This window comes from Notolabrus celidotus, chromosome 12 (genome assembly GCF_009762535.1).
Source record: "Notolabrus celidotus isolate fNotCel1 chromosome 12, fNotCel1.pri, whole genome shotgun sequence".
NCBI classification, from domain to species: Eukaryota; Metazoa; Chordata; class Actinopteri; order Labriformes; family Labridae; genus Notolabrus; species Notolabrus celidotus.
The window spans coordinates 20831499-20854273 of record NC_048283.1 but is presented as its reverse complement, the minus strand read 5'-3'; the positions used below and the strand labels follow the sequence as shown (position 1 = coordinate 20854273).

The window sequence follows — 22775 nt, the reverse complement described above, 5'->3', positions numbered from 1 at the left end:
AATATTTAGATGTCCTTCATTTCAATGAAAACGCCAGGTTTATTTAACTGACAGAGACTGAGGCTGATAAGACTATAAATGTGGCAAGCAGTGTGCTGATCAGCTTTCTGAAGTGGGACACTAACAAGAGGAGACAACATGGCAATAGAAATATCAGTGGTCAGTGTGGGGGCTCTGTTGCTGATTGTGCTGCTGTTGATGGTACTGATTTGCACCTCTGGTCAGGGCAACAACTCCATCCAGGGAAACAACAAGGGAAGTAAGTTATTTTTAAACTTATTGTTTTTATATTATCAACCATGGTGGTTGTACATTCAAATGTTCTAATGTGATTCCCTGCAGCATATTGGTAATGTGTGCACTACATGAGAATCTTAATGATTCATAATCCTGTTGCTGTTTACCATTGCCTCTCCTTCCAGAAGTTGAATCCAGACTACTGCAGCGTCTGTTTCAGCTCCGACCCTGCTCCTCACTTCCTTCTCTCCCAGGTCCACCCAGTCTCTTCCTCATCGGCAACATGATGGAGCTGACACATAATCATCTGCCGATACACCTAAACAATCTGGCACAGCAGTACGGAAACATCTTCCGCCTTAAATGTGGAAACACAAGTACTGATCCCATTTAAGATAAATCACTAATTCAACAATTCTAGAACTTTGGCATAAAGTTGATCTGATGCCCAACACGCTAATACCCCAATGTGTATTTTCAGCCATGGTGGTGCTTAACAGCAGTGAGGTCATAAGAGAAGCACTTGTGAAAAAGTGGTCAGACTTTGCAGGGAGACCAGTTTCATACACAGGTACACAACTCATATCTCTTTTTCAATAATTATGTTACTAGTTTTCAAATGTACGTGCTTATGACCTCTCCTGACTTGTATCAGCTGATATTGTGTCTGGAGGAGGGCGCACCATCTCTCTGGGGGATTACAATGAGGAGTGGAGAGCACACCGCCGGCTCGTACACACTGCTTTACAGCGCTGCTGCCAGAGCTCTTTGCACGAGGTGATAGAGAAACAGGCACTGCATCTGAGGAAGGTACAGAACAAACAAAGGGCTAATTAAACTCAAGTGGATGTTTGTTACACTGTCTGAAAAACATATATCTTACAGTGATGACAGAGATCAGATCAAGTCAGAAAAGTGGTCACATAAAAAGATGATTTTTCATTGTTCAGGTTTTGTTGCAATATCAAGGCACAGCCGTTGATCTTTCAGAAGATTTCACAGTGGCAGCGAGTAATGTCATCACCACTTTGGCTTTTGGAAAAGAGGTGAGTAACCGAGTAGCCGAGTTGGATTGCAAAATCTACTTCCCCCTAAATGAGCGGTTGCGGTCGTTGCAAACCAGTGTCTATGTTTCCCTTTTGAGGAGCTTCTATTACGCAAACGTGCATTCATAACATGCTGATCTGTTACTGGACAGGGTTTACTAAAACTTCAACCTCTGTCTTTTCCAGTATGATAAGAGTTCCTCTGAGCTTCAGGAGCTGCACAGCTGTCTGAATGAGATTGTTGCTCTGTGGGGCTCCTCTTGGATTTCTGCTCTGGACTCCTTCCCGCTGCTCAGAGTCAGTAAATATAGACTCTACTGACACTAGATCAGAGGAGAAGTAACTAAATAGCTTTTTAATTGGTTACTCAGAGGTTGATTTTCATTGCGTTTTTCTTTTGAAAGAAACTACCCAATCCTGTGTTCGCCCGTCTTCTGAAAGAGGTGGCCAGGAGGGATGAAATAATTAGAAAACATCTTAACAATTATAAGGTACGTGACATGTCAAATAATTTAAGATTGAAAATGTTTTCCCGCTTAAGCATAAAAAACAACTATTTGTGTTATTTGCTCAGGTCAGTGGTGTATAGAGTGTCGCTTGATATTTAGATATAATCAGATTCTGCTGAAATAAATGTTTAATTTTAAATTACACAAGCCAAAACAGGCTGTTGAAGGATAAATATGTCTTAACTTTTACCCAACTAAAGGTTGTGTTTATTTTTATCAGCTGTGTCTCTGTTATTTGTGCAGTCGCAAGACAAGAAAAATGAGGATGCCATCACAGCGTCTCTGCTGAAAGGCCTTGACACAGATCAACACAAAGGCCAAGGAGCAGTGAGTGCACATTCAATCTGTGTGGAAGTGTGGTGTTGATTTGGATATGTTTGTACATTGTCCACTTGTGTATAGTAACACAGATGTTTCTTCTGCCAGTGTAGAAATGAACCACAAAACCCATAATAGTACTGGTGTACTAAATCATCTTAATTTCTGCAGGTACTCACAGATGTTCATGTTCACATGGCCACTGTGGACCTTCTCATTGGGGGAACCGAGACCACTGCAGCATGGCTCAACTGGACTGTGGCATTCCTCTTACATAGACCAGAGGCAGGGCACATCATTTTACGTGAAACAATACAAGCACACACCCTGGTGGTAGCTCATTGTCTTTCTATCTCTTTGCTTTAACCTGTAGGTGCAGACAAAGGTGTATGAGGAGCTGTGCACAGTGCTGGAAGGAAGATACCCCAAGTACAGTGACAGACACAGACTGCCTGTCCTGTGCTCTGTGATCAGTGAGGTGCTCAGACTCAGGCCTGTTGCCCCGCTGGCTGTGCCTCACAGAGCCATTAGGGACAGTAGGTCAGTTGAACACATGCTTCGACATTTGTTGGTTTAATGTGTAAAAAGTGGAGTCTGTTTTTCTGAAAGATTACCAAATACTTAAACTGATGGTTTTAAGAATTGAAATCCCCAAACCACTGTAACAGCTAGCTAGCAACAAAACACTCAGAGAACAGAATCATTTGAGCAAAACTAGCTTGATTGTACTTGATTAACCTGTATTTTGTGGTTTAAAACGTTTCTACACATAAACTATAGGAAATAATTACAATGTTCCTGTAACAACTAACCTTACATCTCTGCAGGGGGTATTAAAACATGAAATGTATCCCTCCTTTACCTTTATTTTATCCATTTATCCCATAGACTGTATAAAATATGGACGTAGTATCCGTGACGTCACCCATCTGTTCCTGAGAGCTGTTTTGATGCCAATCGACGGCGGCAGCCATATTGGAAATGCAGAACTCAACCAGGCGGAGTGTGACATAGTGTGAGCCTCTTAGCCAATGGCTATGTGTTCCCGACTGGGAGTCACGTCAATCATGTCCTTATTTGGACCAAATTTTGAAATCTTAATATCTTCTGAACCGTCACGTTAGAAAAAAATTCACCCCCCGTACAGTGTGTGCCATTAGAGAGATTAGCTTCGTAGGGCCAGGGCCGTTTTTTGAACCTGGCTGTAAACATGTTTATTAATGCTGCAAAGATCGTCTTTTTCCCATTCATGTCTATGTGGTTTCCGGTGTTTCTGCAGCCAGCCTCAAGCGGATTCTCGATGAATTGCAGTTTATAACACTTCCGCATGGGCTTCATCGTCTGAGACCGGAGGTTGACGCTTGATTCATCCCCACCAATATACAATCAAAACAGGAAATAAAACAGCTTAGGCTTTATTTTATTTTATTTTATTTTTTATTGCACATAGAAAAGAGCAAAACAAACATTGCATGTTCAATAACACGAGCCAATATATAACAGATCAAATTCAATAATAAAATTAACCACTAACATGTTATGTGCAGGAGGAGTCAAAAAAAAACCAAACAGGCTTGTTGAGTGGCCCTCCAGAGAAAATAATCAACACAAAGACAAAGTATCAATGTAGAAACAGAATATCTGCATACAAAACAAAAAAAGATTAATAAGAGGGATTAATATTTAAAACAATGATGAAAAGAAAAGAAGGGAAAGTTCAAAAATAAACAAAAACACAAAAGAACAGAATATGTATTTATAAGTTAGGAAAGTGGGGAGATTATGTGTTTGTAAATATACATAGAAAAATTGTAAAATGTTGCATTACTTAACTCTAAGGTAAACTGGTAAACCAAAAGTGAGGGCCTCTGTATCTGATGGAAAACTAAGAAAATATTGTCCGAAAGCAGACCTTGTTTGGTAAAGATGGATCTGAGAGTTAGCTTTAGGAGGTCATTAAAGGAAAATAAAGCCTCGAGCAGTAAACATTATGGCATAAATTGAGTTTTTCACTTTATAAAGGTTAAGTTTATATCTTAAACTTTAAGTTTTATTTGTTAAATGTCTATTATTTTTTTTTTTTTTGGAACTGCACCTATTGACCTTGTTTTTACCTTGCATTATGTTCAATGTCTCCCTATCCTCTACTCAGTATTGCAGGTTACTTCATCCCCAAGAACACTGTCATTATTCCAAATCTTTTTGGAGCTCATCACGATCCTGCAGTGTGGGCAGACCCGTACCACTTCAAACCAGGTACTGCTCTGACTGCAAGATAAAGTGCAATTCACTTGGCTCAGCAGTTCTGAAATTAAGTTGCCCTCCTCTTTCTCTTTCTCTCCCTGCTCCAGAGCGCTTCCTGGAAGGAGGAGGCGGCTCCAACCGTTTCTTGATCCCTTTTGGAGGGGGGGCCCGGCTCTGCCTGGGGGAGTCAGTTGCTAAAATGGAGCTCTTTTTGTTCACTGCCTACTTGCTCAGAGATTTCCAGTTCATCCTTCCAAAGAGTGAAGCCTCTTTGCCTGACCTGAGAGGAGTTGCAAGTGTTGTGCTTAAGATAAAGCCCTACACAGTAATTGCACAACCAAGATCTGTGACTTACCCATAAAGGGGAGAGTCCAAACGGGTTGGCCAGGGGTGGCATGCACCCCATCCTCCAAAAAACTTTGACTACACATTTGCTTTGTCGGGGGCAGTACTTTGGTTAAAATCGACCTTTTGGGCTGCTCTAGGCCTGGTTCATTCGTCTGTATAGAATCAACACTCACCTTGTCCATGTAGCCCTGTTCCTAAGCAGAAGCCTATGCACCTAGCCTGATGTGCACCCCCTCCAAAATGTAACTATGCGTTGCAATGGCACAGACTGCAAGACCTGCGACTAGTCTTCCAGGCAGCATTACATTTCCTGTATGTACAGTATAACATTTGCAGAATCACTGTATATTGACCTTACATCAGCCTGCACTTTCCATCTCCTCAGACCTCTCCTTTTTGTAATAAATGCTGTTTGTTCAACCGCAACAGATATAAGCTCCAAGTTAACAAACCACAAAAGCGTAATAATTTCCTGTGCAAAAAAAACAAGCAGTAGTTAGGCAATGCAGAAGTATAAATCAGGCTTTAGGCTGCTTGTAGTGTTCTTGCGTTTCAATAAAGCATATTTCATGTTGTTAGTTCTTTAAATTTTGACTTTAGAGACACAGCTTTTTTGAGTCTTAAAGAATTAAGCATGGACAGTTTAAATGTTGCCCTTCTGTTGTGTTACTTGTTGTAGATAAAATGTCATACACATGAATGTATATATTTGATGCTTTGAGAAAGAAAGGGTTAATAAATAGTTTCCTTCTGAACACTGCCCTTTCAGAATCACAACTTCTTGTTTCTAAAATATTGTGTAAATGTATTCAAATAACTGTTTTCTACTTTTATTTTGCAGAAATGATTAAATAACCTTCTTTTTTGTATTCCTTGTAGTGTTGAAATTCTATTGAAAAGTATTAAATTTATGATGATCATTTCTTTAAAATCTTTCAGTACCCAGGTTTATAAAAGGAGTGAAATAAATGCCATCAATGTGTTAGAGGCACAGCATGTCAAAGTGTTAATATGGACAGCATTCTATGAGCTGCCTTCCGTTTCCACTATACTACTTCCGTTTCAACTATACTCTCTCTCACACACACATACATTCTTCTCTCACATAGCTACATTCTTTCAGACACATACATACATTTTCTTCTTACATACATATATTATGTATGTGATAAATATATAAATATGAGAGTGAAAATATTTGTGTGTGAAAGGAGAATATATGTGTGTGAGAGTGAATATATATGTATGTGAAAGGAGAATATATGCATGTGAAAGGAGAATATATGTGTGTGAGAGTGAAAATATATGTCTGTGAAAGGAGAATATGTGTGTGTGAGAGTGAAAATATATGTCTGTGAAAGGAGAATATATGTGTGTGTGAGAGTGAAAATATATGTCTGTGAAAGGAGAATATATGTGTGTGTGAGAGTGAAAATATATGTCTGTGAAAGGAGAATATATGTGTGTGTGAGTGAAAATATATGGATGTGAAAGGAGAATATATGTGTATGAGAGTGAAAATATATGCATGTGAAAGTAGAATGTATGTGTGTGAGAGAGCCAGAATGAATTATGGCTTGTACGGCCCCTCATAGAATTCTGATGATACTTAACAATGATGACTGGTGTCAATAGAGAACAATCATCTGTGCAGTACTCACAGTTGGGGGCCTCTCTTGTGGGCTGGTCTTAAGTTTTCCTGGATGAGTAGGCTCTTTGCTATTTCCTGAAAACATGTTATGAAAAACTACTGCAATGAACAGATTTTGCAATAGAACATAAATAAATCTGCAAGAGGTTCGTGTCTGTGCACAGAATTATGGCTTCCTCTTTACTGTTCGGATTCTGTGTTCTTTCTCTCACACTTGCAGCTTCAGGACTTCACTCTTCAGGTAATGCAGACAAAATAGAAAACTTTTTCTTGTTGATCTGTTCTTTAAACTGTTTTGCTGTTCTACCTTGAAACTCTAAACATTGAGGTTGGGCAAGAAACAAAAATATATATTTCTTACAGTAAATTGATCTAAAACTAAGATAATGTAAAAACTTGATATAAATTTAAAAATAAGGCATGAATATAAACTGTGATGATACACATTTTCACTTTGTGATTTACAGTAATGACCCTCCTTCTTGTTAGAGTCTGATTTATTAGAAATTGCTGTCTGGTAAAAGAATAAACTTTATTCGGATTTCTAAATGAAATGCTTCATTGTCTTTTCCCACAGATCAACCACTGATGTTTGCTTCACTAGGAGATAGTGTTACTTTGCCATGTGGTGTACCCTCCATCACATCCCGCTCCTCTGTGAGCTGGACTTGGCCTGAAACGGTCACAGAGGTGGTGAAGGCGGGACAGGTGACAGAACTCTACGTCCCCAGGTTCAACCTGCTGCAGGACTACTCTCTGCAAATTCATCACGTTGAACTCAATGATGCTCAACTCTACTCCTGTGAAAGTGGAGGACTCAGTTCAAGGGTTTCCCTTCACGTACTCCAAAGTAAGTGAACAGACCTGTTACTTCTTGTGTTAGTCAATGAAAATATGACAGAAGTTTAATTCCTTTTATTTCTATTTTTGTCATCCATCAGTTGATAAGGAAAATACGCCCAGCGCGGACATGTTAGAGCTTCACTGTTATCTCAACACACATAAAGGTCATGTATCTTGTAACAACAGAGGAATAAACACCACATGGATTACTGAAGATAATAAACCTTTAAATGGAGGCAGGTTTACCTTTGAATATGTCTCTGAATGCTTCTCTAAACTCATCATCCATAAAAAGCTGACAGACCATTACAGAAAATGGAGATGCCAGCTGAATCAGAATCAAACAGTTAAAGCCAGAGCCAGTTATACAACAACAGTAAAAGGTACAGAACACCACCCTGAACAAGTCTCAAATAGAATATATAGTTTATGTGTTCAAAGTGTAACCAGCTTTGTTTTTACCCTAGATGGCCAAGAGGAAGTGTTTGCCGTTGTGAGTGAGTCAGTCTCACTCACTTGTGGTAACACTTCCTCTCTCAGCGTGGGCAGCAGAGTGGAGTGGGGGATGAGCTCACACACACTGGTGGGGGATAGGTCACCTGATAAGAAGCAAATAGAGGCATCTCATATAAATAAAGACTTCTCACTGGATATCAGCAGAGTGAACCCTCTGCATGCAGGGGGATATCAGTGTTCTGAGTCTGCTGGTCATCAGGTGTTAAACAAAATCAAGCTGCATACTTTAGATGGTGAGTGTCTCAAAACTAAAGTGTGAAATAATAAATTCATTTACTGGTATTTTTGTATCAGTCCTTCTCACACATTTCCTCTCATGTTTGTCTCAATAGTTACATCAGAGAGCAGCTCAGGAGGAGGAAATCTAACCTTGACTTGTGTACTAACCTGCTCTGAAGAATGTGAAAAAGACTTCAATTTAGCTTGGTCTGGAAGTGGTCCAAATTGCACGCAGAGCACTTTAATGCACATCAATAATACTCTGATGAAAAGCCTATTAGTAACATCTTTGTCCATGGTATCAGATGAATTAATCTGCTCTGTGCATAGAGAGGGAGAGCTGATGGCTTCAAAGAGGTGGTTCACAGTTAACAGTAAGTATGCATAATGCTATCGTGTTACATCTCAGAAATAAACCGTTTAAGTTTTTATAAAGATGGACGACATGTCTCCATGTTCTCCTGTTGTCCAAAAGTGAAGCCAAAATATCTCAGGTTACATGCTTTGATACATGTGCTGATGACGTTTTTGGATCCAGAGATGGAGGGATTAGTTTGTGGAGATAAGGTGTTGATATTCCATTTTCACTAACCAAAACATCCTTTAACTAAATGATGAGACATTAAAGATTTTTAAGGTTGGTGCAGACAACTTCATAACAGCTCTTTGAGTTGGTATGAAGCAGAGACAATCGTTAAGCACAATCACCTTGTGTTAGTGTTCGTTACATCTTTTCTCACCGTTCCTCCGCTACTCTGCTTCTCAGGTGCACAGAGGCCATATTGGTCAGCTGTCAATCATGACGTTTCAGGCCTTTTTCAAGTGACAAAATGAAATTAGAATTCTCTGGGACTTTGAAAAACATGTTAGGAACTAATTTTAATGACAGAAACCATGTTTGAGAAAAGTTTATCAGCATGTGTTAAATTTTTAGAGTTGGATTCATGTCCACATGTGTGTCTGTCCACATGGAGGAGGTGTGGTTTGTGAACTATACTGCAGATGGTCAGTAGGAGGAGCCCCAAATATTTTGGCTTCACTTTTGGGGAGCTGTCATGTCATCCATCTTTTTATACAGTGTATGAAATAAACCAGCCCATAATACTGCACCCTTGTGCCTTAGTAACTAAGCTTCTGATAATTACATGTCTACAGCTCTGCAAACTCCTGCATGGTTAGCCTTTCCTCTGGGGCTCTTATTGGTGTTTATGAGTGCTGGAGGTCTCTATATGTACATCAAGAGGAAGCACAACAAGGATGCAGGTAGTCAGTCAGGTGACCCATAGTTCCACTTTTCTATAAGATCATCTGAAGAAAAATACCTATGTTACTAACCTTTCTTACCTTCCTCTTTAGCAGGAAATGAGCGATCAAGTATTGGAATGGTAAGAGAAAATAAAAATGACTGAACTGTGCCAGCTTTACGTTGTTAGGCTGTGAAAGCCCGCTGTTATATCTCAGTGTCTCTCTCCACAGACTCATATTTATGAGGGAATTGAGGACCACAGTTATGCGGAACAACACCAGCAAAGAAACACCAATATTGAAGCTGCAACCACCACTGACAGTTTTTATGATTTGTTGCAGGCTGTGAACTAATAAAAGAGATTTTCTTATTATTCTTTTTTTCCTCAACATGTACTTATCGAAAATATCAAACATGTTATTAAGGGATTATTTACCTGTCAGAGACAGAGAAGTTTACCAGTTGTTTTGACTCCTCATTTATGATCCTTTTTCATTCTACCAGTATTTATACAGATTGGATGAAAGATATTACTGAAAGCTCATGTTGTGAACATGTCATTTTATTTATCAAAAAGAAAACAAATGACGTGATATATTGATACAAACAGGGTGAAGACATAATATTTTCAGCAGTGACAAAGCAGAGGGTTAGCATTTTTTATATTCCTTAATCTGCGACTCTACAATACAAACTCAGACATCTGTAGTTAAGATACAACAAGCTTTTGAACAATGCATTCATGTACACAGTCAATCGTGGAAAATATTCTCCATGTTCAGCCAGAAATGACTAGTAATGGACTGCAATGAAAGACAGAAATTTGTTATTTTGCAGTTTTAATATATGATGTGAATTAATGCACTGAGTTTTGATACATACAAGTATCTATGTTGTCATCCTGGTATTTGTAAAGGGTATTAACTCGTTGGGTCAAAAGATCTGAGAGAAAAGGTTAAAAAGTTGTGAGTGAAGCAGGAGGAGAGGTCACAGAGGCTGATCTCAGGAAGGAAATCAGCACAAAAAAAAAGGGTACTCACCATTTGAAGGTGTTAAACTTGTAACCTCATACTCTGCGTACAGCTCTACAGCATCACCTGATGAATACATGAGAACATGAACATATCATTGAACTGCATCGCTATCAAAGTAAAAATATCTTCGAGTCAGATCAAACCTGTGTGGGGACTCTGTGTATGCTGTAAAGCTTCCTGGGTGTTACGTCTGTTGTAAATGATCAGTAGGGTCAGAGCAGTAGTTATGGCAATCCCAACAATGGCTACAGTCACAATGACTGCAATCAATGCTCCACTGCTCCCCTCCTTCATGGTTTCCAAAATAATCAAACTGGTTGTCAGGGCTGAAGGTGACAGGAATACGGTGTACATATTAGGACATGATAAGGTCTCAGAGTGAGGTATCAAACCTCAGATGAAAAAGCATCATGTCTCTGGAAAACCCAGTCTGTTCTAAGAGTGAGGTGTCAGACCTCACATGAAAAAAGCATCATGTCTCCAGAAAACCTCCGTTATGTGTCAGACTTAAGACTTAACAGCCTCAGACCAGACGACTTCAGACTATATGGCTTAAGAAATACATGATTTATCTTACTCTGAAGGGAACACATGAAGTGTTATTAATGTCATTAATGCACCATTACCCTGTGCATTTGTGAGGAAATACAAAGTTATATTTCGCAAGGTTCTCTCTTCAAAATGAGCTCCTTCTCATGCCGTGTTAAAATAATGACATTTCATGTGTTTCCTTCAGAATAAAATAAGTGATTTATTTCATATGAAGCCGTTTCATATGAAGTCTGACACATGAAGGAGGTTTTCTGGAGACATGATGCTTTTTCATGTGAGGTCTGACACCTCCTTCTGAGACATGAGGATTTCCATCAGTATATTGATGATGCAGTAGTTTTAAGTAAAGGATTATATAAAAAGTTATCACTGAAATACCTGGTACTGCTGTGGTCATTGATGTGGTCATTGATGTGGTCACCTCAACATTTCCCACTTTACAAAATAAATAAAAAACTTGCATCAGACGTATGAATACTGTTTTGTTGACATGATAGTGAATAAAGGAGAGTAGAAGTTTACCTTGAAGTTTTATTTCAAAGCAGCGCTCAGTTTGTCCGAGCATGTATTTACATCTGTACCATCCGCTGTCACTTTGGCTCACAGACTGGATCACTAGTGATGTCTCATTAGATTCAGCTGGTCTTGACACAGACACAGAGTGGCCTCCTTTCAGCTTTTCCCATGAGATGTTTTGGGGTCCTTGTTGCCCTGATGTCACATCCACTTCGCAATGGAGGCTTGCACGGGTGCTGGGTTTTACATTCACTGGTTGCAAGGCTTTGCATTCTGAAAGAAGAGAGATCTGTTTGCCACATGCTTTACTTGAGACAGAGTGAGAGACAATAAAAAGGAGAACCGTACCTTTTACTTTCAAATATATGTTCTTGTCAAGTGTACAGTCCCAGCCTTTGCAGATTTCACAGCTGTACATTCCCTCGTCAGATTTTTGGACTTTAGTTATAAAAAGACACATATGTCCTTGTTCATTAGCTTGCCATTTTACACGCGCTGCATCCTGGATCTTTGATGTTTCAGGCCTGGCAAGAATAACCTTCTTAGATGCGTCTTTTGTCCATTTGATTCTGTAGCAGCTCTTTGGATCCATCAGGTTAGATACGGAACAGGGGAGGGTGACATTTTCTTGTTGAGTTGCTGTCACAGTGTCATATTCTTGTGGATCAGCTTTGAAATGACAAGAAAAAAAAATTGAATTTATTATTTGAATTTTAATTTTAGCTAAGGCACAGAAAAGCATTCAGTGCGAAGACCGTAGGGCTAAAATATCAAGGTTTCACTTTCAGAGACCCATGTTTAAACATTAAAATTAAAAATGGATAGCTTCTTCGTGGAAACTACAAAGTTCAATCGCAGTCACAACTACCTTATACGGAATACTTTTGTCTTCTGACCATAAAAAACAATACATTTATTTTGGCTAATCAAGGATTCCATCCGTTAAGATGTGAATCAACGCCCTACTCACCTCTGCCATGTGAAATGACCACACACAGAACTAATGTGAGGAGACCCTGGGGATGAGAAAGAGCCATTTTCTATGTTATATAACCAAGTGAAAAGACCAAATGTTATTCTCTTTTATATCTCATGACAGTCTCCACCTATTCTCACTTCTCTACAGAGTTTCCAGCATTAATCTACCCATGCATTTCAACATTTTTCTGTTGGCCAAATAAAGTGAACAATACTGCCCCAATGTGGAAAGAGCCGGACAATACATCATATTCACTATAGGCCTTGGGAGCTCATGTTGAGGTCTGTCCTCTTCCATTATTACATCAGAGGTTCCACATTAACCCCCGTAAGGCCTAAACCATTAAAACTCCAGAAATGATTAATTCTTTGAATCTGTAGTCTATATGAAATTGGGATAAAATAAAAGAGATAAAACTTTGTATGTGTGAGTTTTGTTTTGTTCCATATTTGATACATCAGGTATTTCTGTATTGCAATTTACTGGTTACATTGTGTATTTCATAAACAAATAAAAGCAAGCACAACATTTGTTTACCCTTTAAAAGTACTTCACAGTGTGAATACCTGTATCAACACAATGACTAACACAGCACAATTTGAAGTCACATAGTTCTCTAAATGTTATCTCAAGCATCTCTAAACTTAGAAGTTAAGGTTAGTACATTATGAGTTCAGAGAGGAATTAAACCCTGAACTTCTGTTGCACAGCTGCTCAGTGTCAGACCTGACTGTGGCTGTGAGTAAATACATGCATTTAGATTGGACACAACATGAGTCCCACTTTGAGCAAGCCTAACTATTCCTGCAAGGTAGAGTGAATTTCTCCAAAGTCACAACTTTCCTTGCTGCATCACTCTGACTTCCTTCCTTCATCAAACGTCAGCTTGTTTCTAAACACTGTCTTCACACTTTTGCATCAACTTTGTTACAGCTGACACTTTTGAATGAGCCCATCCTGGTCATTACACAGCATGTGCCCTGTATGCAGACATCTCATATTGAGTGACATATAACATTTTCCCCCTCTTTTTTTTTCTAGTGAAACTCAGACTGTGTGTTGGTGTCATGATGTGCATCCTCAATTTGATCTCCGTTTGATTTAGCCTTAAATAAAACAGAGGAACCTCACTGATGCTTACTGAAACTTTGTCGCTTCACTTCCTCTTTGGGTTCAGTTTACAGAAACACTGTCACAGCTTTTCACACACAGTGCTGGTTTCTCAGGTTGACAGAACAGAAATGGACACTGCTCAAGGTTAGTTTCTTTTTCACTGCTACGTCTTTTTTATTTGACATCCTTTAACTGTGTTATTTCTTATTCAAAATTCTACTTGTGAACTTGTTTCGTGTTTATCTATTACATGATTTGTAAGACTCATGTGGGATATTTTTAACAGGTGGTAAAGCGTATGGTCAACTTAAGTCTCAACAGGAAGACAGACTGAACTCTATCAATGAGGTATGGTATTATTATGTCAGCTGCATTAACACAGCTAAAAAAGACAACTATGTTTATTTTAAATCATAATTCTAACCATTTTGATCATATTTATTCATTACCCCTTAGGCTTTTCTGTCAGATCCTCAGTATGCAGAAGAAGAAGACCTCAGCTCCAAGCTTGAAATGTTTAAAAGTGAGTATCCAGGAGCAATCTCCTCTCAGTGAATTGTTTTAGTATTTGGGCTCAATCATTCATTTTGAAATGAGATCACATTTTCTTCTGTTACAGATCAATACATGGAGTTTGATCTGAATGACAAAGGAGATATAGGTAATGATTAACCCAGAAAGTGACCATCACAGGTTATAGACATACAAGCTCTTTCTAACTATTTGCTATCTTTGAATGATCAATCTGACAGACATAATGGGGTTGAAAAGAATGCTGGAAAAACTTGGGCAGGCCAAAACTCACCTTGAGCTGAAAAAGATGATGTCAGAGGTTACTGGAGAGACATCAAAAGACTCTTTCAGCTACAGTGACTTCCTGAACATGATGCTGGGGAAAAGGAACGCAATTCTAAAACTGTGAGTACATACCATCAGATTATATGAAACTACGTATGATGATGTCCTGAAGCTTAATCTAGCTGATAGAAGTACTGCTGAAGGGAAAATGCTGACTAAAAAACAAGTACCAAACATCATATTTTGATCCATAACTTGAAAAGAAGTGCTTCACATGTCTGGGAATTGGTGTCGAGTGTCTCAGCACTGACATGTTGTTGTCCTCATTCAAGGATCTTGATGTTTGAAAGCTTTGGAAAGGAGCAGGAGTCCAAGGAAGTTGGGCCACCTCGTCGCAAAACCTTCTCAGACCTGCCCTGAAGGATCTCTCCATCCCAGCATGAAGTGATCATCATAATGACCTTTCGGAAAGATATATGTTGACAGGAATACAAAAAAAACACAAGCCATATTGTCAAATGTGCAGTCTTTATAAATACATGTGAGCTACATAAAATATTTTAGCATTCTGACTCGTTTTATTATGACCACCACTGTGATATTTTGAGTCCTATGTTAACATAACTGGCCGCTGTTTTTAACTCTGTAAAGCGGGGGGGGGGGGGGGGGGGGATTTTTCTGTTTCTACCGAGATGAAGACTCTGTAGTACAGAACTTCTGCTTTTAGCTCCTGTATTATTGCATCGTATATTGAAGACCTTAATTTAGCCAATAAGAATTGACTTTGCAGTCAGACTTTTGGGAGATTATAGATGTTCTTAAAACAAACATAGTACATAAAAACCCAACTGTTAAAACTATTGAGTAAAGATAAAGTATTTGTAATAAATAAATTCCTTAAATGTGCAGAGTAATGTATAAACCCAGTTAACAGTACAAAATAAAAAAAGGCTAAATGAAATAAATAAAACAATAGTAGAGTAAGAGTGAAACACCGTGCATCATCCTGATCGAGAGTCAGATTTCACACATTGAAGTATGCCATTTGAACATTTCCATGACAAAGAAAATACCCTGGTAATGCTATATAACTGTGTTTGTGTTGTTATCAAAATGCAAAATTGTGTGCATACATTCAAAGTTTTCTTTTGTTTTTAAATATTTTTTTGAGAAATATGGCAAATTTACAATGACAGATCAAGATTGGGAGTCACAAAAGCAAAGACATGTATAGTGAGTGACTATTACAATGGTAGTCAACAATACTGTGCATCCCAAGTATTGAAGTACAAAAATAATAATAGAACAAGCCATAATTTCCTTTTTCAATTTTTCAGTAGAACATAGAGAAAAAAAAAAACCAGGACATATCTCCCATAAAATATCTATATATAGTAATAATGTTAATAACAGCTATAACAGTAATATATTAATAAAACTAAATACAATAAAAGGAATTTATAATCAAAAATAAATACAGATTTGTAAAAAATAAAATAAAATAAAAAGTAAGAAGGAGGCAAACGGACAAACAGACATGGGGGATGGGGGATCATTAATCAGGATGCAAAAACTTCAGTGTTGAATATTCAAAGTTAATAAACAAATTGAAAAGTGAATGTAATACATATTCTTACCTAAAATGAGCAGTAGCCTACATCAGGTGTGTCAAACATGCCTAACCGGCCCTCCAGATGTTCCATCGAGGCTCGGGAAACGGCTTTGCAAGGTGAAAAAATTACAGTGAAGACATTAACTGTAATTTTTCAATAAAAGTAACTACTATTTCAAATTTGTCATCTGGGGGTCGCATACAATCATAGTGCTGACGGAGCGCACCTGACAGCGCTTTTTTTCTGGGACTTTTTTTTCTCAAAGTGAGAAAATGGATGACTTGTTGTTTGCATAATCCGGTTGAGATTCATAAAGACTTTTTAGAGCAATATAAGATGATCCACTAACTACTAACACTAGCATTACACCCCTGCATACAACACCATCCAACAAGCAAACTGTTCATGCTGGAGCTGAGGGGTCCACAATAATCAACTTTACCTTCATTATTATAATCTGTTATTTTGCTGTAAACATTACACTCTGTGTCAGGTGAATGGGTAACCTGTATTTGGTGTGTTCGCAGCAGGTTTCAGGGCTTAAAGAGTAAAATATTCTGCCTACTATGAGACTCATCATGGCAAAAAATACAACTGTTTTTGTAGAAAGATAGTTCATTAAATGTGAACATTTTCAGAATGTACAGGAACAAATTTGGAGTTTTTGTTAATTATAGTTCATGTTATGATTTTACTGGTCCGGCCCACTTCAGATCAACTCGGGCTGTATGTGGCCCCTGAACTGAAGTGAGTTTGACGCCCCTGGTCTACATGAACATTTACTTTTTGAGAGGAGATACGTCAGTGGGAGTTTTATTTTGAAAATCCGCTGACCGGAACTAGTATTTGTCATACAGGAGCAGGGATCACCGAGCTGAGCTAACAAGTTTATGTTTAAGCTAATACAGAGAAAGGTGAGTTTAATTGACTTCCTGTAAACAGTTATATCAGTGCATGAGAAAGTGTCCTGACGTGTGTATTAACAACACACTCATCTGTTTCCACACTGTGTCCACAATACGAGACAATGCTAACGAACGCTAGCACACAACTAGCCTGTAAGCTAACGTAGAGAGCAGGTTCGAACAGCAAACACAAGATATAATAAGGCTTGATGTGATATACAATAAAACAACATTACTGAATCCCTTTGCGTAGCTTGTTGGAATGTTAACGTTGTGTTTGTAAAGTCTTGATTGTGTGAAGTGCCTCGTGTTAGCTGGATGTGAACTGAGTGTTGTGGTTCGTCAGGAGGATGAGCAGCTCAGAAGAGGTCTCCTGGATATCCTGGTTCTGTGGCCTGAGAGGGAACGAGTTCTTCTGCGAGGTTAGTCTGCCGGATTACTAATCTCCAACTGGGGTTTAGTTTGAGCCCCTTTGTCTATATGCCACTACCATAGACTGTAAATAAAAAGGCCACTACCAGCACCTCACCAAATAAGATGCTATCCAGAGTTCACACTGGAAAGAATGCCTCTCCAAAAACAAGATAAAAAAATATTTAAAAAAAAAAAACCAATTTGCTTGGTAAGATTTCTTAAAATAAGACATAATATTTAGAAAACTGTGATCTTGAAATGAGCAGGGAAAACTTATTTTAAGCAATATTTAAGTATTAAGCCAGCTATGCTCAAAAGTAGGTGTTTCATTGTATGTAGTTTGAGGATGTATTTGTCTGATTTAGAATAAACAGTGCCTGAAAACTGTAACCCACCCTTAACAAAACAACTTTTCTTTCTTTTATCAATGGAGTGGTTTTCTGATAGATTCTCCAATGAAATGCATTTACTTAAATCAAGTAAAGGGTTTGTCTTAAATCAAGATTATCTGTCTTCTACAAATAAGATCTCAGCTTGAAAAATGTATGAAATGTTAAATAAACCTTGTTTCTTCTAAATTACAACTCAAAATAAGATAATTTTAAGAATGTTTGACTTAACAACATATTTAAGATGCTTTGTCTTAAAACAAGTCCCTCTATCTTGCTCAAATGTTACTTGTTTAGTAAATTTATCTTAAATTATGTGGAATAAAACATTTTGATTAAAAATAAAACAATTTAACTTGGTAAGATTTTGAGTTTTTGCAGTGCACTAAGGAAACAACATGTTATTGTTTTTGTTTTGATTTGATGTCTTTATTTCGAACATGTAAAAGTGAAATAGAAAAAAAAACATACAAGTAAAAAAAAAGAAATAATTATATATATATATATATAAATATATAAAACAGTTCCATTAGCCAGCACTGAAACATTTTACTTTACATATGCAAAAAGGAGAAGGAAGAAGTTCAAACTTATCTAATCCTTCCCCTTTATTCATTATTTTCTGGCATTATACTAGTGCACTCCACTGCCCATCTTCATACTTACACCTACAATCAAAAGTAAACCCCTTGTGATTTCAATACTTGTCTTCCTCCTTGTATCTCATGAAAATTATTTCTTTATACTTCTTCTTGAACTGGATTATGTTGACATTGCTGTAGCTCCATATTGAGTCTGTTCAACAGTTTTACTCCACAGATTAAAATACAAAACCTTTTCCTTGTGGTCTGAACACTCACCATGTTTAATCTTAACTTCCCTCTTAAGTTATAACCCCCCTCTCTTTCAAAGAACAATCTTTGAATATTTCCTGGCAGAAGATTTTTCCTTGCCTTATACACAATTTGTGCAGTTTTTAAAATCCACAAAGGTCAAATAATTTCAATAAACACATAAGCTGTTGTTGATACATAAGCGTATTTATTCACATTGTAATCATCCACTTAATTACAATATTCTCTATGGCTTCATCACAGTATTATTCTCTGGTTCATTTTTTTCACATTAGCTGTATTATTTAGTTTATTTTATTATTTTTTTAAACTATGCAGCACAGCTTCATTTTCATTGCCCTGGCACTGAAACATAAGTAATGTCTTTGCTGGTTTGACTGAAAGATGACACTCATGACTCAAGACTAAGTTAGTTGTTTTTTCCTTAAAAAACAACAAAACAAAACAGAATATTGATGGCATCATACAAAAAAATTGTGTACAGAGATCCTCCCCTCTGTAAATTTTCTTCAATTGTTTTTTTTTGGGGGGGGGGGGGCATTTTTGGGTGTCAGTCATGGGCAGTCCCCAGCTCAAAACAATGTGTACATTGTGAGAGCAGGTGTGACAAAGTAATGCACCTTAGAGGAAGAAGCTTTTGGTGTGGAGTCAGGGAGGTATGGGGCGCCGTTTGTAAAGTTGTACACACCGAAAATAACAGCAACAATTCTCCAGATTTAGCTCCAAAACGTCATCAAAATGTAGAGTGAATTTTAAATGTCACTTTTTAAAATCACATTTAGAGGAATATTTGTGATCTTCTTCACATTTAATTTTGTTGTGAAAAATATATTAAGTTAAAATCATTGTTAAATCCAAATTCTAAATCTAAATGTTAAATCTAAATCTAAATATTAAATCTAAATCTAAATGTTACATCTAGAACTAAATATTGATTCTAAATATAAATGTTAAATATAAATCTAAATATTGAATATAAATATTAATGTAAATATTAAATGTTAACTCTAAATGTGATACTAAATACTTAGCTAATATGCGAATTCAAACTGTCGCCCATCGGAAATACCAAAATAAAAGCTCCATAAAGCGATACAGACTTAGCCATAGCTACTTAGCTCTTACGTACCCCATAGACAACATATAACATTTAGATTTATATTTTACATTTATATTAGTATTTAGAGTTATATTTAACATTTAGATTCAGATTTAACATTTAGATTTAGATTTAATATTTAGAGTTACAGTTAACATTTATATATATATTTAACATTTATATTTATATTTAGCATTTGGATTTAAGAGTGATTTGAACCTAGTATATTTTTCACAACAAAGTTAAATGTGAAGAAGATCACAAATGTTTCTCTTAATGTGATAAAAAAGTGACTTTTAAAAAGTCACTCTATATTTTTAAGACGTTTTGGAGCTAAATGTGGAGAAAAGTAGCTGTTATTTTCGGTGTGCACAACTTTACAAATGGCGCCCCAGAGAAATGCTTGTATAAAAATCCCAGGGATTGTGTAGTCAACATAGGCTTCTCTGTATAATGGTACAATGATGTATCTGAAAGGTAAGCAATCCTCCAATCCAATTCTAATTTTAACTCCTTGTTGTCTTCATGGGCAGAATCTAAGTAATCCTGTTAAGTTCTTATGTAATGCTTCCACATCAGTGTGCTGCAGCAATGTGCTGTAGCAACCCTAATTGATGCTATTAATAACTCTTCACTGTCTTCTAACATGCGCCTGCAGGTTGATGAAGACTACATACAGGACAAGTTTAACCTGACGGGTCTGAATGAGCAGGTACCTCACTATCGCCAGGCTTTGGACATGATCCTTGACCTGGAGCCAGGTGAGAGAAAATAAAGGAAGTGTTAATTCCCATGTGAAATCAAATAATGAACACTCAGCAGGACTATAACCCTTCAAATGCTTTGATTTGTAAGATGAGGAACTTGAAGATAATCCCAATCAGAGTGATTTGATAGAGCAGGCAGCAGAGATGCTCTATGGGCTTATTCATGCACGTTACATCCTAACCAACAGAGGCATCGCGCAGATGGTAAGCTGTTACTGTTACCTAACAACTTCCAGTTCTGACATGCTCTATGACTAGATTCAACACTGATGTCCAAATTTAATATCCCCTGTAGCTGGAAAAGTATCAACAAGGAGATTTTGGATATTGCCCCAGAGTCTATTGTGAGAATCAGCCAATGCTCCCAATTGGTAAGTCAGACCATAACTGAAGCAATTTCTTCTCTGACACACACCAGATGCTGCACTTATGACCTTAGTTAGTAGCTATGAAGACTAACTCAGCTGACTCTGCTCTATTGTCTCGTGTAGGATTGTCAGACATCCCTGGAGAAGCAATGGTGAAGCTTTATTGCCCAAAGTGCATGGATGTTTACACCCCGAAATCCTCCAGACACCACCACACAGATGGAGCTTACTTTGGGACAGGTTTCCCCCACATGCTGTTCATGGTGCACCCGGAGTATCGTCCAAAGCGACCAGCCAACCAGTTTGTGCCAAGGTAAGTTGAGATTGCACTACAGTTGCACTAGCCTTCACAAGTATTAGCTTTAGGGATGCACAGAAATGAAAATTCCTGGCCGAAACCGAAAACCGAAAATGAGGAAATAAAGGCCGTAAACTGAAAACCGAAAGAAATTATCATACTATTTATTAGTAGGGAGACCGGGGACAGTTGTAACATTTCACTTCTTGGATTTGAGATTAAGCCATGCATTTTCTGTTTGTGTTGCACAGGCACTTTCTAGGCCATTTATTAGCAGACACTTGAAGCTAGTTTGTATAGCAGTTTGAACACACTGGGTCAAAAGAGCTCAAAGTTATAGACAGAAATGTAAAAAATTTTACAACCTTCCCCGGTCTCCCCTACCATTGCATTTATTGCTATGATCGTGTACTAACCTCACTAAAATCAAGGATCTCATTGAACATATCAGACAACGAGGGTGCATGCCCCTCATCTGGTTCAGAGAGACGAGTCCTTTTTTCTGCGCTCTGTTCTCCTTCTCCTGCACGCTTCTCCGTCTCCAAGTGGGTTCTCCGCATCCATCGCAGCCTGGATCATCTCTCGTGCACGCTGCTTTATTCCCTCATCCAAGTAATGATCTTTATAACGCGGATCAAGTACAGTCGCAATGAAGTGCAGAGGATCTCCGTGGTCCATCTCAACCTCTTTGCTTAGAAGACGCTTTAGTGCTGCAGTTAAAGGAATAACGGATGCAGACATGTTGGTCCTTATCCAGACAAGCGCATACTGGCCGAGGTTTTTGCTTGCGTCATCACAACATTTTGTTTCGGTGATGAAAGTGTTTCGGTTGAAAAGAGAAAGATGCAATTTTGGGCCATTTCGGTGGCAGAATTTTTGGTGCATCCCTAATTAGCATGCTATTATATATATATATATTTCTTAAGTGTTTGGTGGCGTTAAGGAAAAAAGCAGCACAGCTAGATCTGGAGTCTAGCTTTAGACTTGTATGATACCAACAGAAAAGTGTCATTAGAACCTAAATTTTAAACCTAAACATGTTCAGTTTGTTCTGATATATTGAAGATAGCTTAAAAAACGTCATACATAACCTGGCCCCTGACCTCAGAGGATTACTAAGAGAATTGTTTCTGTCCAGGAAGTGATGTAATGTCCTGTTTGTTTGTTTTTCAGGTTATATGGTTTCAAAATCCACCCGATGGCTTATCAACTCCAACTTCAGGCTGCCTCAACTTTCAAAAGCCCAGTCAAGACAATCCGCTAAAACTCTGCTATGATGAAACAGAGTGGATTAAAAGACTTTGTCGTTTATTATATATTTGAAGCAGGATTATATATTTACAGTGAATGCCTGTACAGTTCCCCAAACTCACCTCTGTTGATAGACTCACTTCCCCTCTCATTTAGTGGAAAACTGTTAAAAGTTGAACAGTTCAGATTTTCTTTATTAAATAGGTAGTTTTTCCAAAATGATCTCCTGGTACGGTGTTTTCATGTCATGTTTCCATATTATAGAGGTCTGCGACAGAGAAGTGGCTTTAACTAAGTGATAATAAAGCCTGCAGAGTGCTGTCGGGCTGTAAATGCGTCAGGATTTGCCTTATCAGTGATGATCATTCAGTGCTTCTGACAGTTAATATTAAACTGCATCAAATCTTAACTTGAGCTAAAGAACTAATTATGGATTGTGCACAATATTTCAATGTGTTTAATGAAGGATTTAATTACCAAGAATATTTGTCAATGTGATCAGGTGCTATTTCCAAGGAACAACAACGAACAAACTGGAGGCAGAGATCAAGAACATGTTGGATGAATGTTTGATTATGATATAAAACTATTCAGTCTCTTTGAAATTCAGTGGCTTTGTAAGTACTTGATTGTTTAGGGAACTAATAT

At 37.8% G+C, this 22775-nt stretch overlaps 5 protein-coding genes across 15 annotated transcripts; 4 read left to right on the top strand and 1 right to left on the bottom strand.

Annotated features, from left to right (window-relative positions):
* Positions 1-110: 110 nt before the first annotated feature.
* On the top strand, positions 111-5457 carry LOC117822351 (steroid 21-hydroxylase). Of its 2 annotated transcripts, none has more exons than XM_034697037.1 (12): positions 111-259; positions 426-614; positions 719-808; positions 893-1047; positions 1188-1283; positions 1470-1580; positions 1688-1774; positions 2036-2119; positions 2282-2395; positions 2484-2650; positions 4263-4366; positions 4462-5457. In XM_034697037.1, exons 1-12 carry the CDS (start codon positions 139-141, stop codon positions 4713-4715), a joined length of 1572 nt encoding a protein of 523 aa, XP_034552928.1. In that variant the 5' UTR covers positions 111-138; the 3' UTR covers positions 4716-5457. The 2 variants fall into 2 exon arrangements, with proteins under 2 accessions (XP_034552928.1, XP_034552927.1); XM_034697036.1 differs by having other exon boundaries at positions 423-614.
* Positions 5458-6365: 908 nt separating this feature from the next.
* Positions 6366-11228, top strand: LOC117822273. Of its 7 annotated transcripts, XM_034696916.1 has the most exons (8): positions 6371-6594; positions 6931-7203; positions 7295-7579; positions 7664-7945; positions 8045-8305; positions 9087-9206; positions 9288-9316; positions 9408-11228. In XM_034696916.1, exons 1-8 carry the CDS (start codon positions 6522-6524, stop codon positions 9528-9530), a joined length of 1446 nt encoding a protein of 481 aa, XP_034552807.1. In that variant the 5' UTR covers positions 6371-6521; the 3' UTR covers positions 9531-11228. The 7 variants fall into 7 exon arrangements, with proteins under 7 accessions (XP_034552805.1, XP_034552802.1, XP_034552806.1 ...); XM_034696914.1 differs by having other exon boundaries at positions 6366-6594; positions 7295-7945; positions 9087-9197; positions 9291-9316; XM_034696911.1 differs by having other exon boundaries at positions 6366-6594; positions 7295-7945; positions 9291-9316.
* LOC117822274 (V-set and immunoglobulin domain-containing protein 1-like) lies at positions 9724-12396 on the bottom strand. 3 transcript variants are annotated; one of them, XM_034696918.1, is made up of 8 exons: positions 12250-12393; positions 11628-11948; positions 11286-11552; positions 11142-11198; positions 10355-10537; positions 10218-10274; positions 10060-10119; positions 9724-9980 (listed from the first exon to the last, which is right to left on the bottom strand). In XM_034696918.1, the coding sequence occupies exons 1-8, from the start codon at positions 12314-12316 to the stop codon at positions 9970-9972; spliced, it is 1023 nt and encodes a 340-aa protein (XP_034552809.1). In that variant the 5' UTR covers positions 12317-12393; the 3' UTR covers positions 9724-9969. The 3 variants fall into 3 exon arrangements, with proteins under 3 accessions (XP_034552809.1, XP_034552808.1, XP_034552810.1); XM_034696917.1 differs by having other exon boundaries at positions 9724-10119; positions 12250-12396; XM_034696919.1 differs by lacking the exon at positions 10060-10119 and having other exon boundaries at positions 12250-12396.
* A 1020-nt stretch (positions 12397-13416) lies between these two features.
* LOC117822964 (allograft inflammatory factor 1-like) lies at positions 13417-14737 on the top strand. The gene is made up of 6 exons (XM_034697949.1): positions 13417-13515; positions 13658-13719; positions 13828-13894; positions 13991-14032; positions 14124-14289; positions 14502-14737. The coding sequence occupies exons 1-6, from the start codon at positions 13500-13502 to the stop codon at positions 14587-14589; spliced, it is 441 nt and encodes a 146-aa protein (XP_034553840.1). The 5' UTR covers positions 13417-13499; the 3' UTR covers positions 14590-14737.
* A 1826-nt stretch (positions 14738-16563) lies between these two features.
* Positions 16564-22736, top strand: LOC117822449 (casein kinase II subunit beta). 2 transcript variants are annotated; one of them, XM_034697172.1, is made up of 7 exons: positions 16564-16696; positions 17034-17109; positions 20102-20204; positions 20299-20414; positions 20506-20581; positions 20702-20891; positions 22050-22736. In XM_034697172.1, exons 2-7 carry the CDS (start codon positions 17038-17040, stop codon positions 22138-22140), a joined length of 648 nt encoding a protein of 215 aa, XP_034553063.1. In that variant the 5' UTR covers positions 16564-16696; positions 17034-17037; the 3' UTR covers positions 22141-22736. The 2 variants fall into 2 exon arrangements, with proteins under 2 accessions (XP_034553063.1, XP_034553064.1); XM_034697173.1 differs by having other exon boundaries at positions 16604-16696; positions 17037-17109.
* Positions 22737-22775: the final 39 nt, after the last annotated feature.

What these genes read in the sequence shown, in the direction of transcription:
- LOC117822351 (XM_034697036.1), top strand. Translation starts at nt 139, where the DNA reads ATGGCAATAGAAATATCAGTGGTCAGTGTGGGGGCTCTGTTGCTGATT. An exon ending in ACTCCTTCCCGCTGCTCAGA is followed by an intron (nt 1,581 to 1,687) that starts GTCAGTAAATAT and finishes TTCTTTTGAAAG; the next exon opens with AAACTACCCAATCCTGTGTT. An exon ending in CCCGTACCACTTCAAACCAG is followed by an intron (nt 4,367 to 4,461) that starts GTACTGCTCTGA and finishes TCCCTGCTCCAG; the next exon opens with AGCGCTTCCTGGAAGGAGGA.
- LOC117822273 (XM_034696910.1), top strand. Translation starts at nt 6,522, where the DNA reads ATGGCTTCCTCTTTACTGTTCGGATTCTGTGTTCTTTCTCTCACACTT. An exon ending in TTCAGGACTTCACTCTTCAG is followed by an intron (nt 6,595 to 6,930) that starts GTAATGCAGACA and finishes CTTTTCCCACAG; the next exon opens with ATCAACCACTGATGTTTGCT. An exon ending in TTCCCTTCACGTACTCCAAA is followed by an intron (nt 7,204 to 7,294) that starts GTAAGTGAACAG and finishes GTCATCCATCAG; the next exon opens with TTGATAAGGAAAATACGCCC.
- LOC117822274 (XM_034696917.1), bottom strand. Translation starts at nt 12,316, where the DNA reads ATGGCTCTTTCTCATCCCCAGGGTCTCCTCACATTAGTTCTGTGTGTG. An exon ending in GGTCATTTCACATGGCAGAG is followed by an intron (nt 11,949 to 12,249) that starts GTGAGTAGGGCG and finishes GTCATTTCAAAG; the next exon opens with CTGATCCACAAGAATATGAC. An exon ending in AATGACCACAGCAGTACCAG is followed by an intron (nt 10,538 to 11,141) that starts GTATTTCAGTGA and finishes TGTCACCTTCAG; the next exon opens with CCCTGACAACCAGTTTGATT.
- LOC117822964 (XM_034697949.1), top strand. An exon ending in GACTGAACTCTATCAATGAG is followed by an intron (nt 13,720 to 13,827) that starts GTATGGTATTAT and finishes ATTACCCCTTAG; the next exon opens with GCTTTTCTGTCAGATCCTCA. An exon ending in GAATGACAAAGGAGATATAG is followed by an intron (nt 14,033 to 14,123) that starts GTAATGATTAAC and finishes TCAATCTGACAG; the next exon opens with ACATAATGGGGTTGAAAAGA.
- LOC117822449 (XM_034697172.1), top strand. Translation starts at nt 17,038, where the DNA reads ATGAGCAGCTCAGAAGAGGTCTCCTGGATATCCTGGTTCTGTGGCCTG. An exon ending in GGAACGAGTTCTTCTGCGAG is followed by an intron (nt 17,110 to 20,101) that starts GTTAGTCTGCCG and finishes ATGCGCCTGCAG; the next exon opens with GTTGATGAAGACTACATACA. An exon ending in TCAGCCAATGCTCCCAATTG is followed by an intron (nt 20,582 to 20,701) that starts GTAAGTCAGACC and finishes TGTCTCGTGTAG; the next exon opens with GATTGTCAGACATCCCTGGA.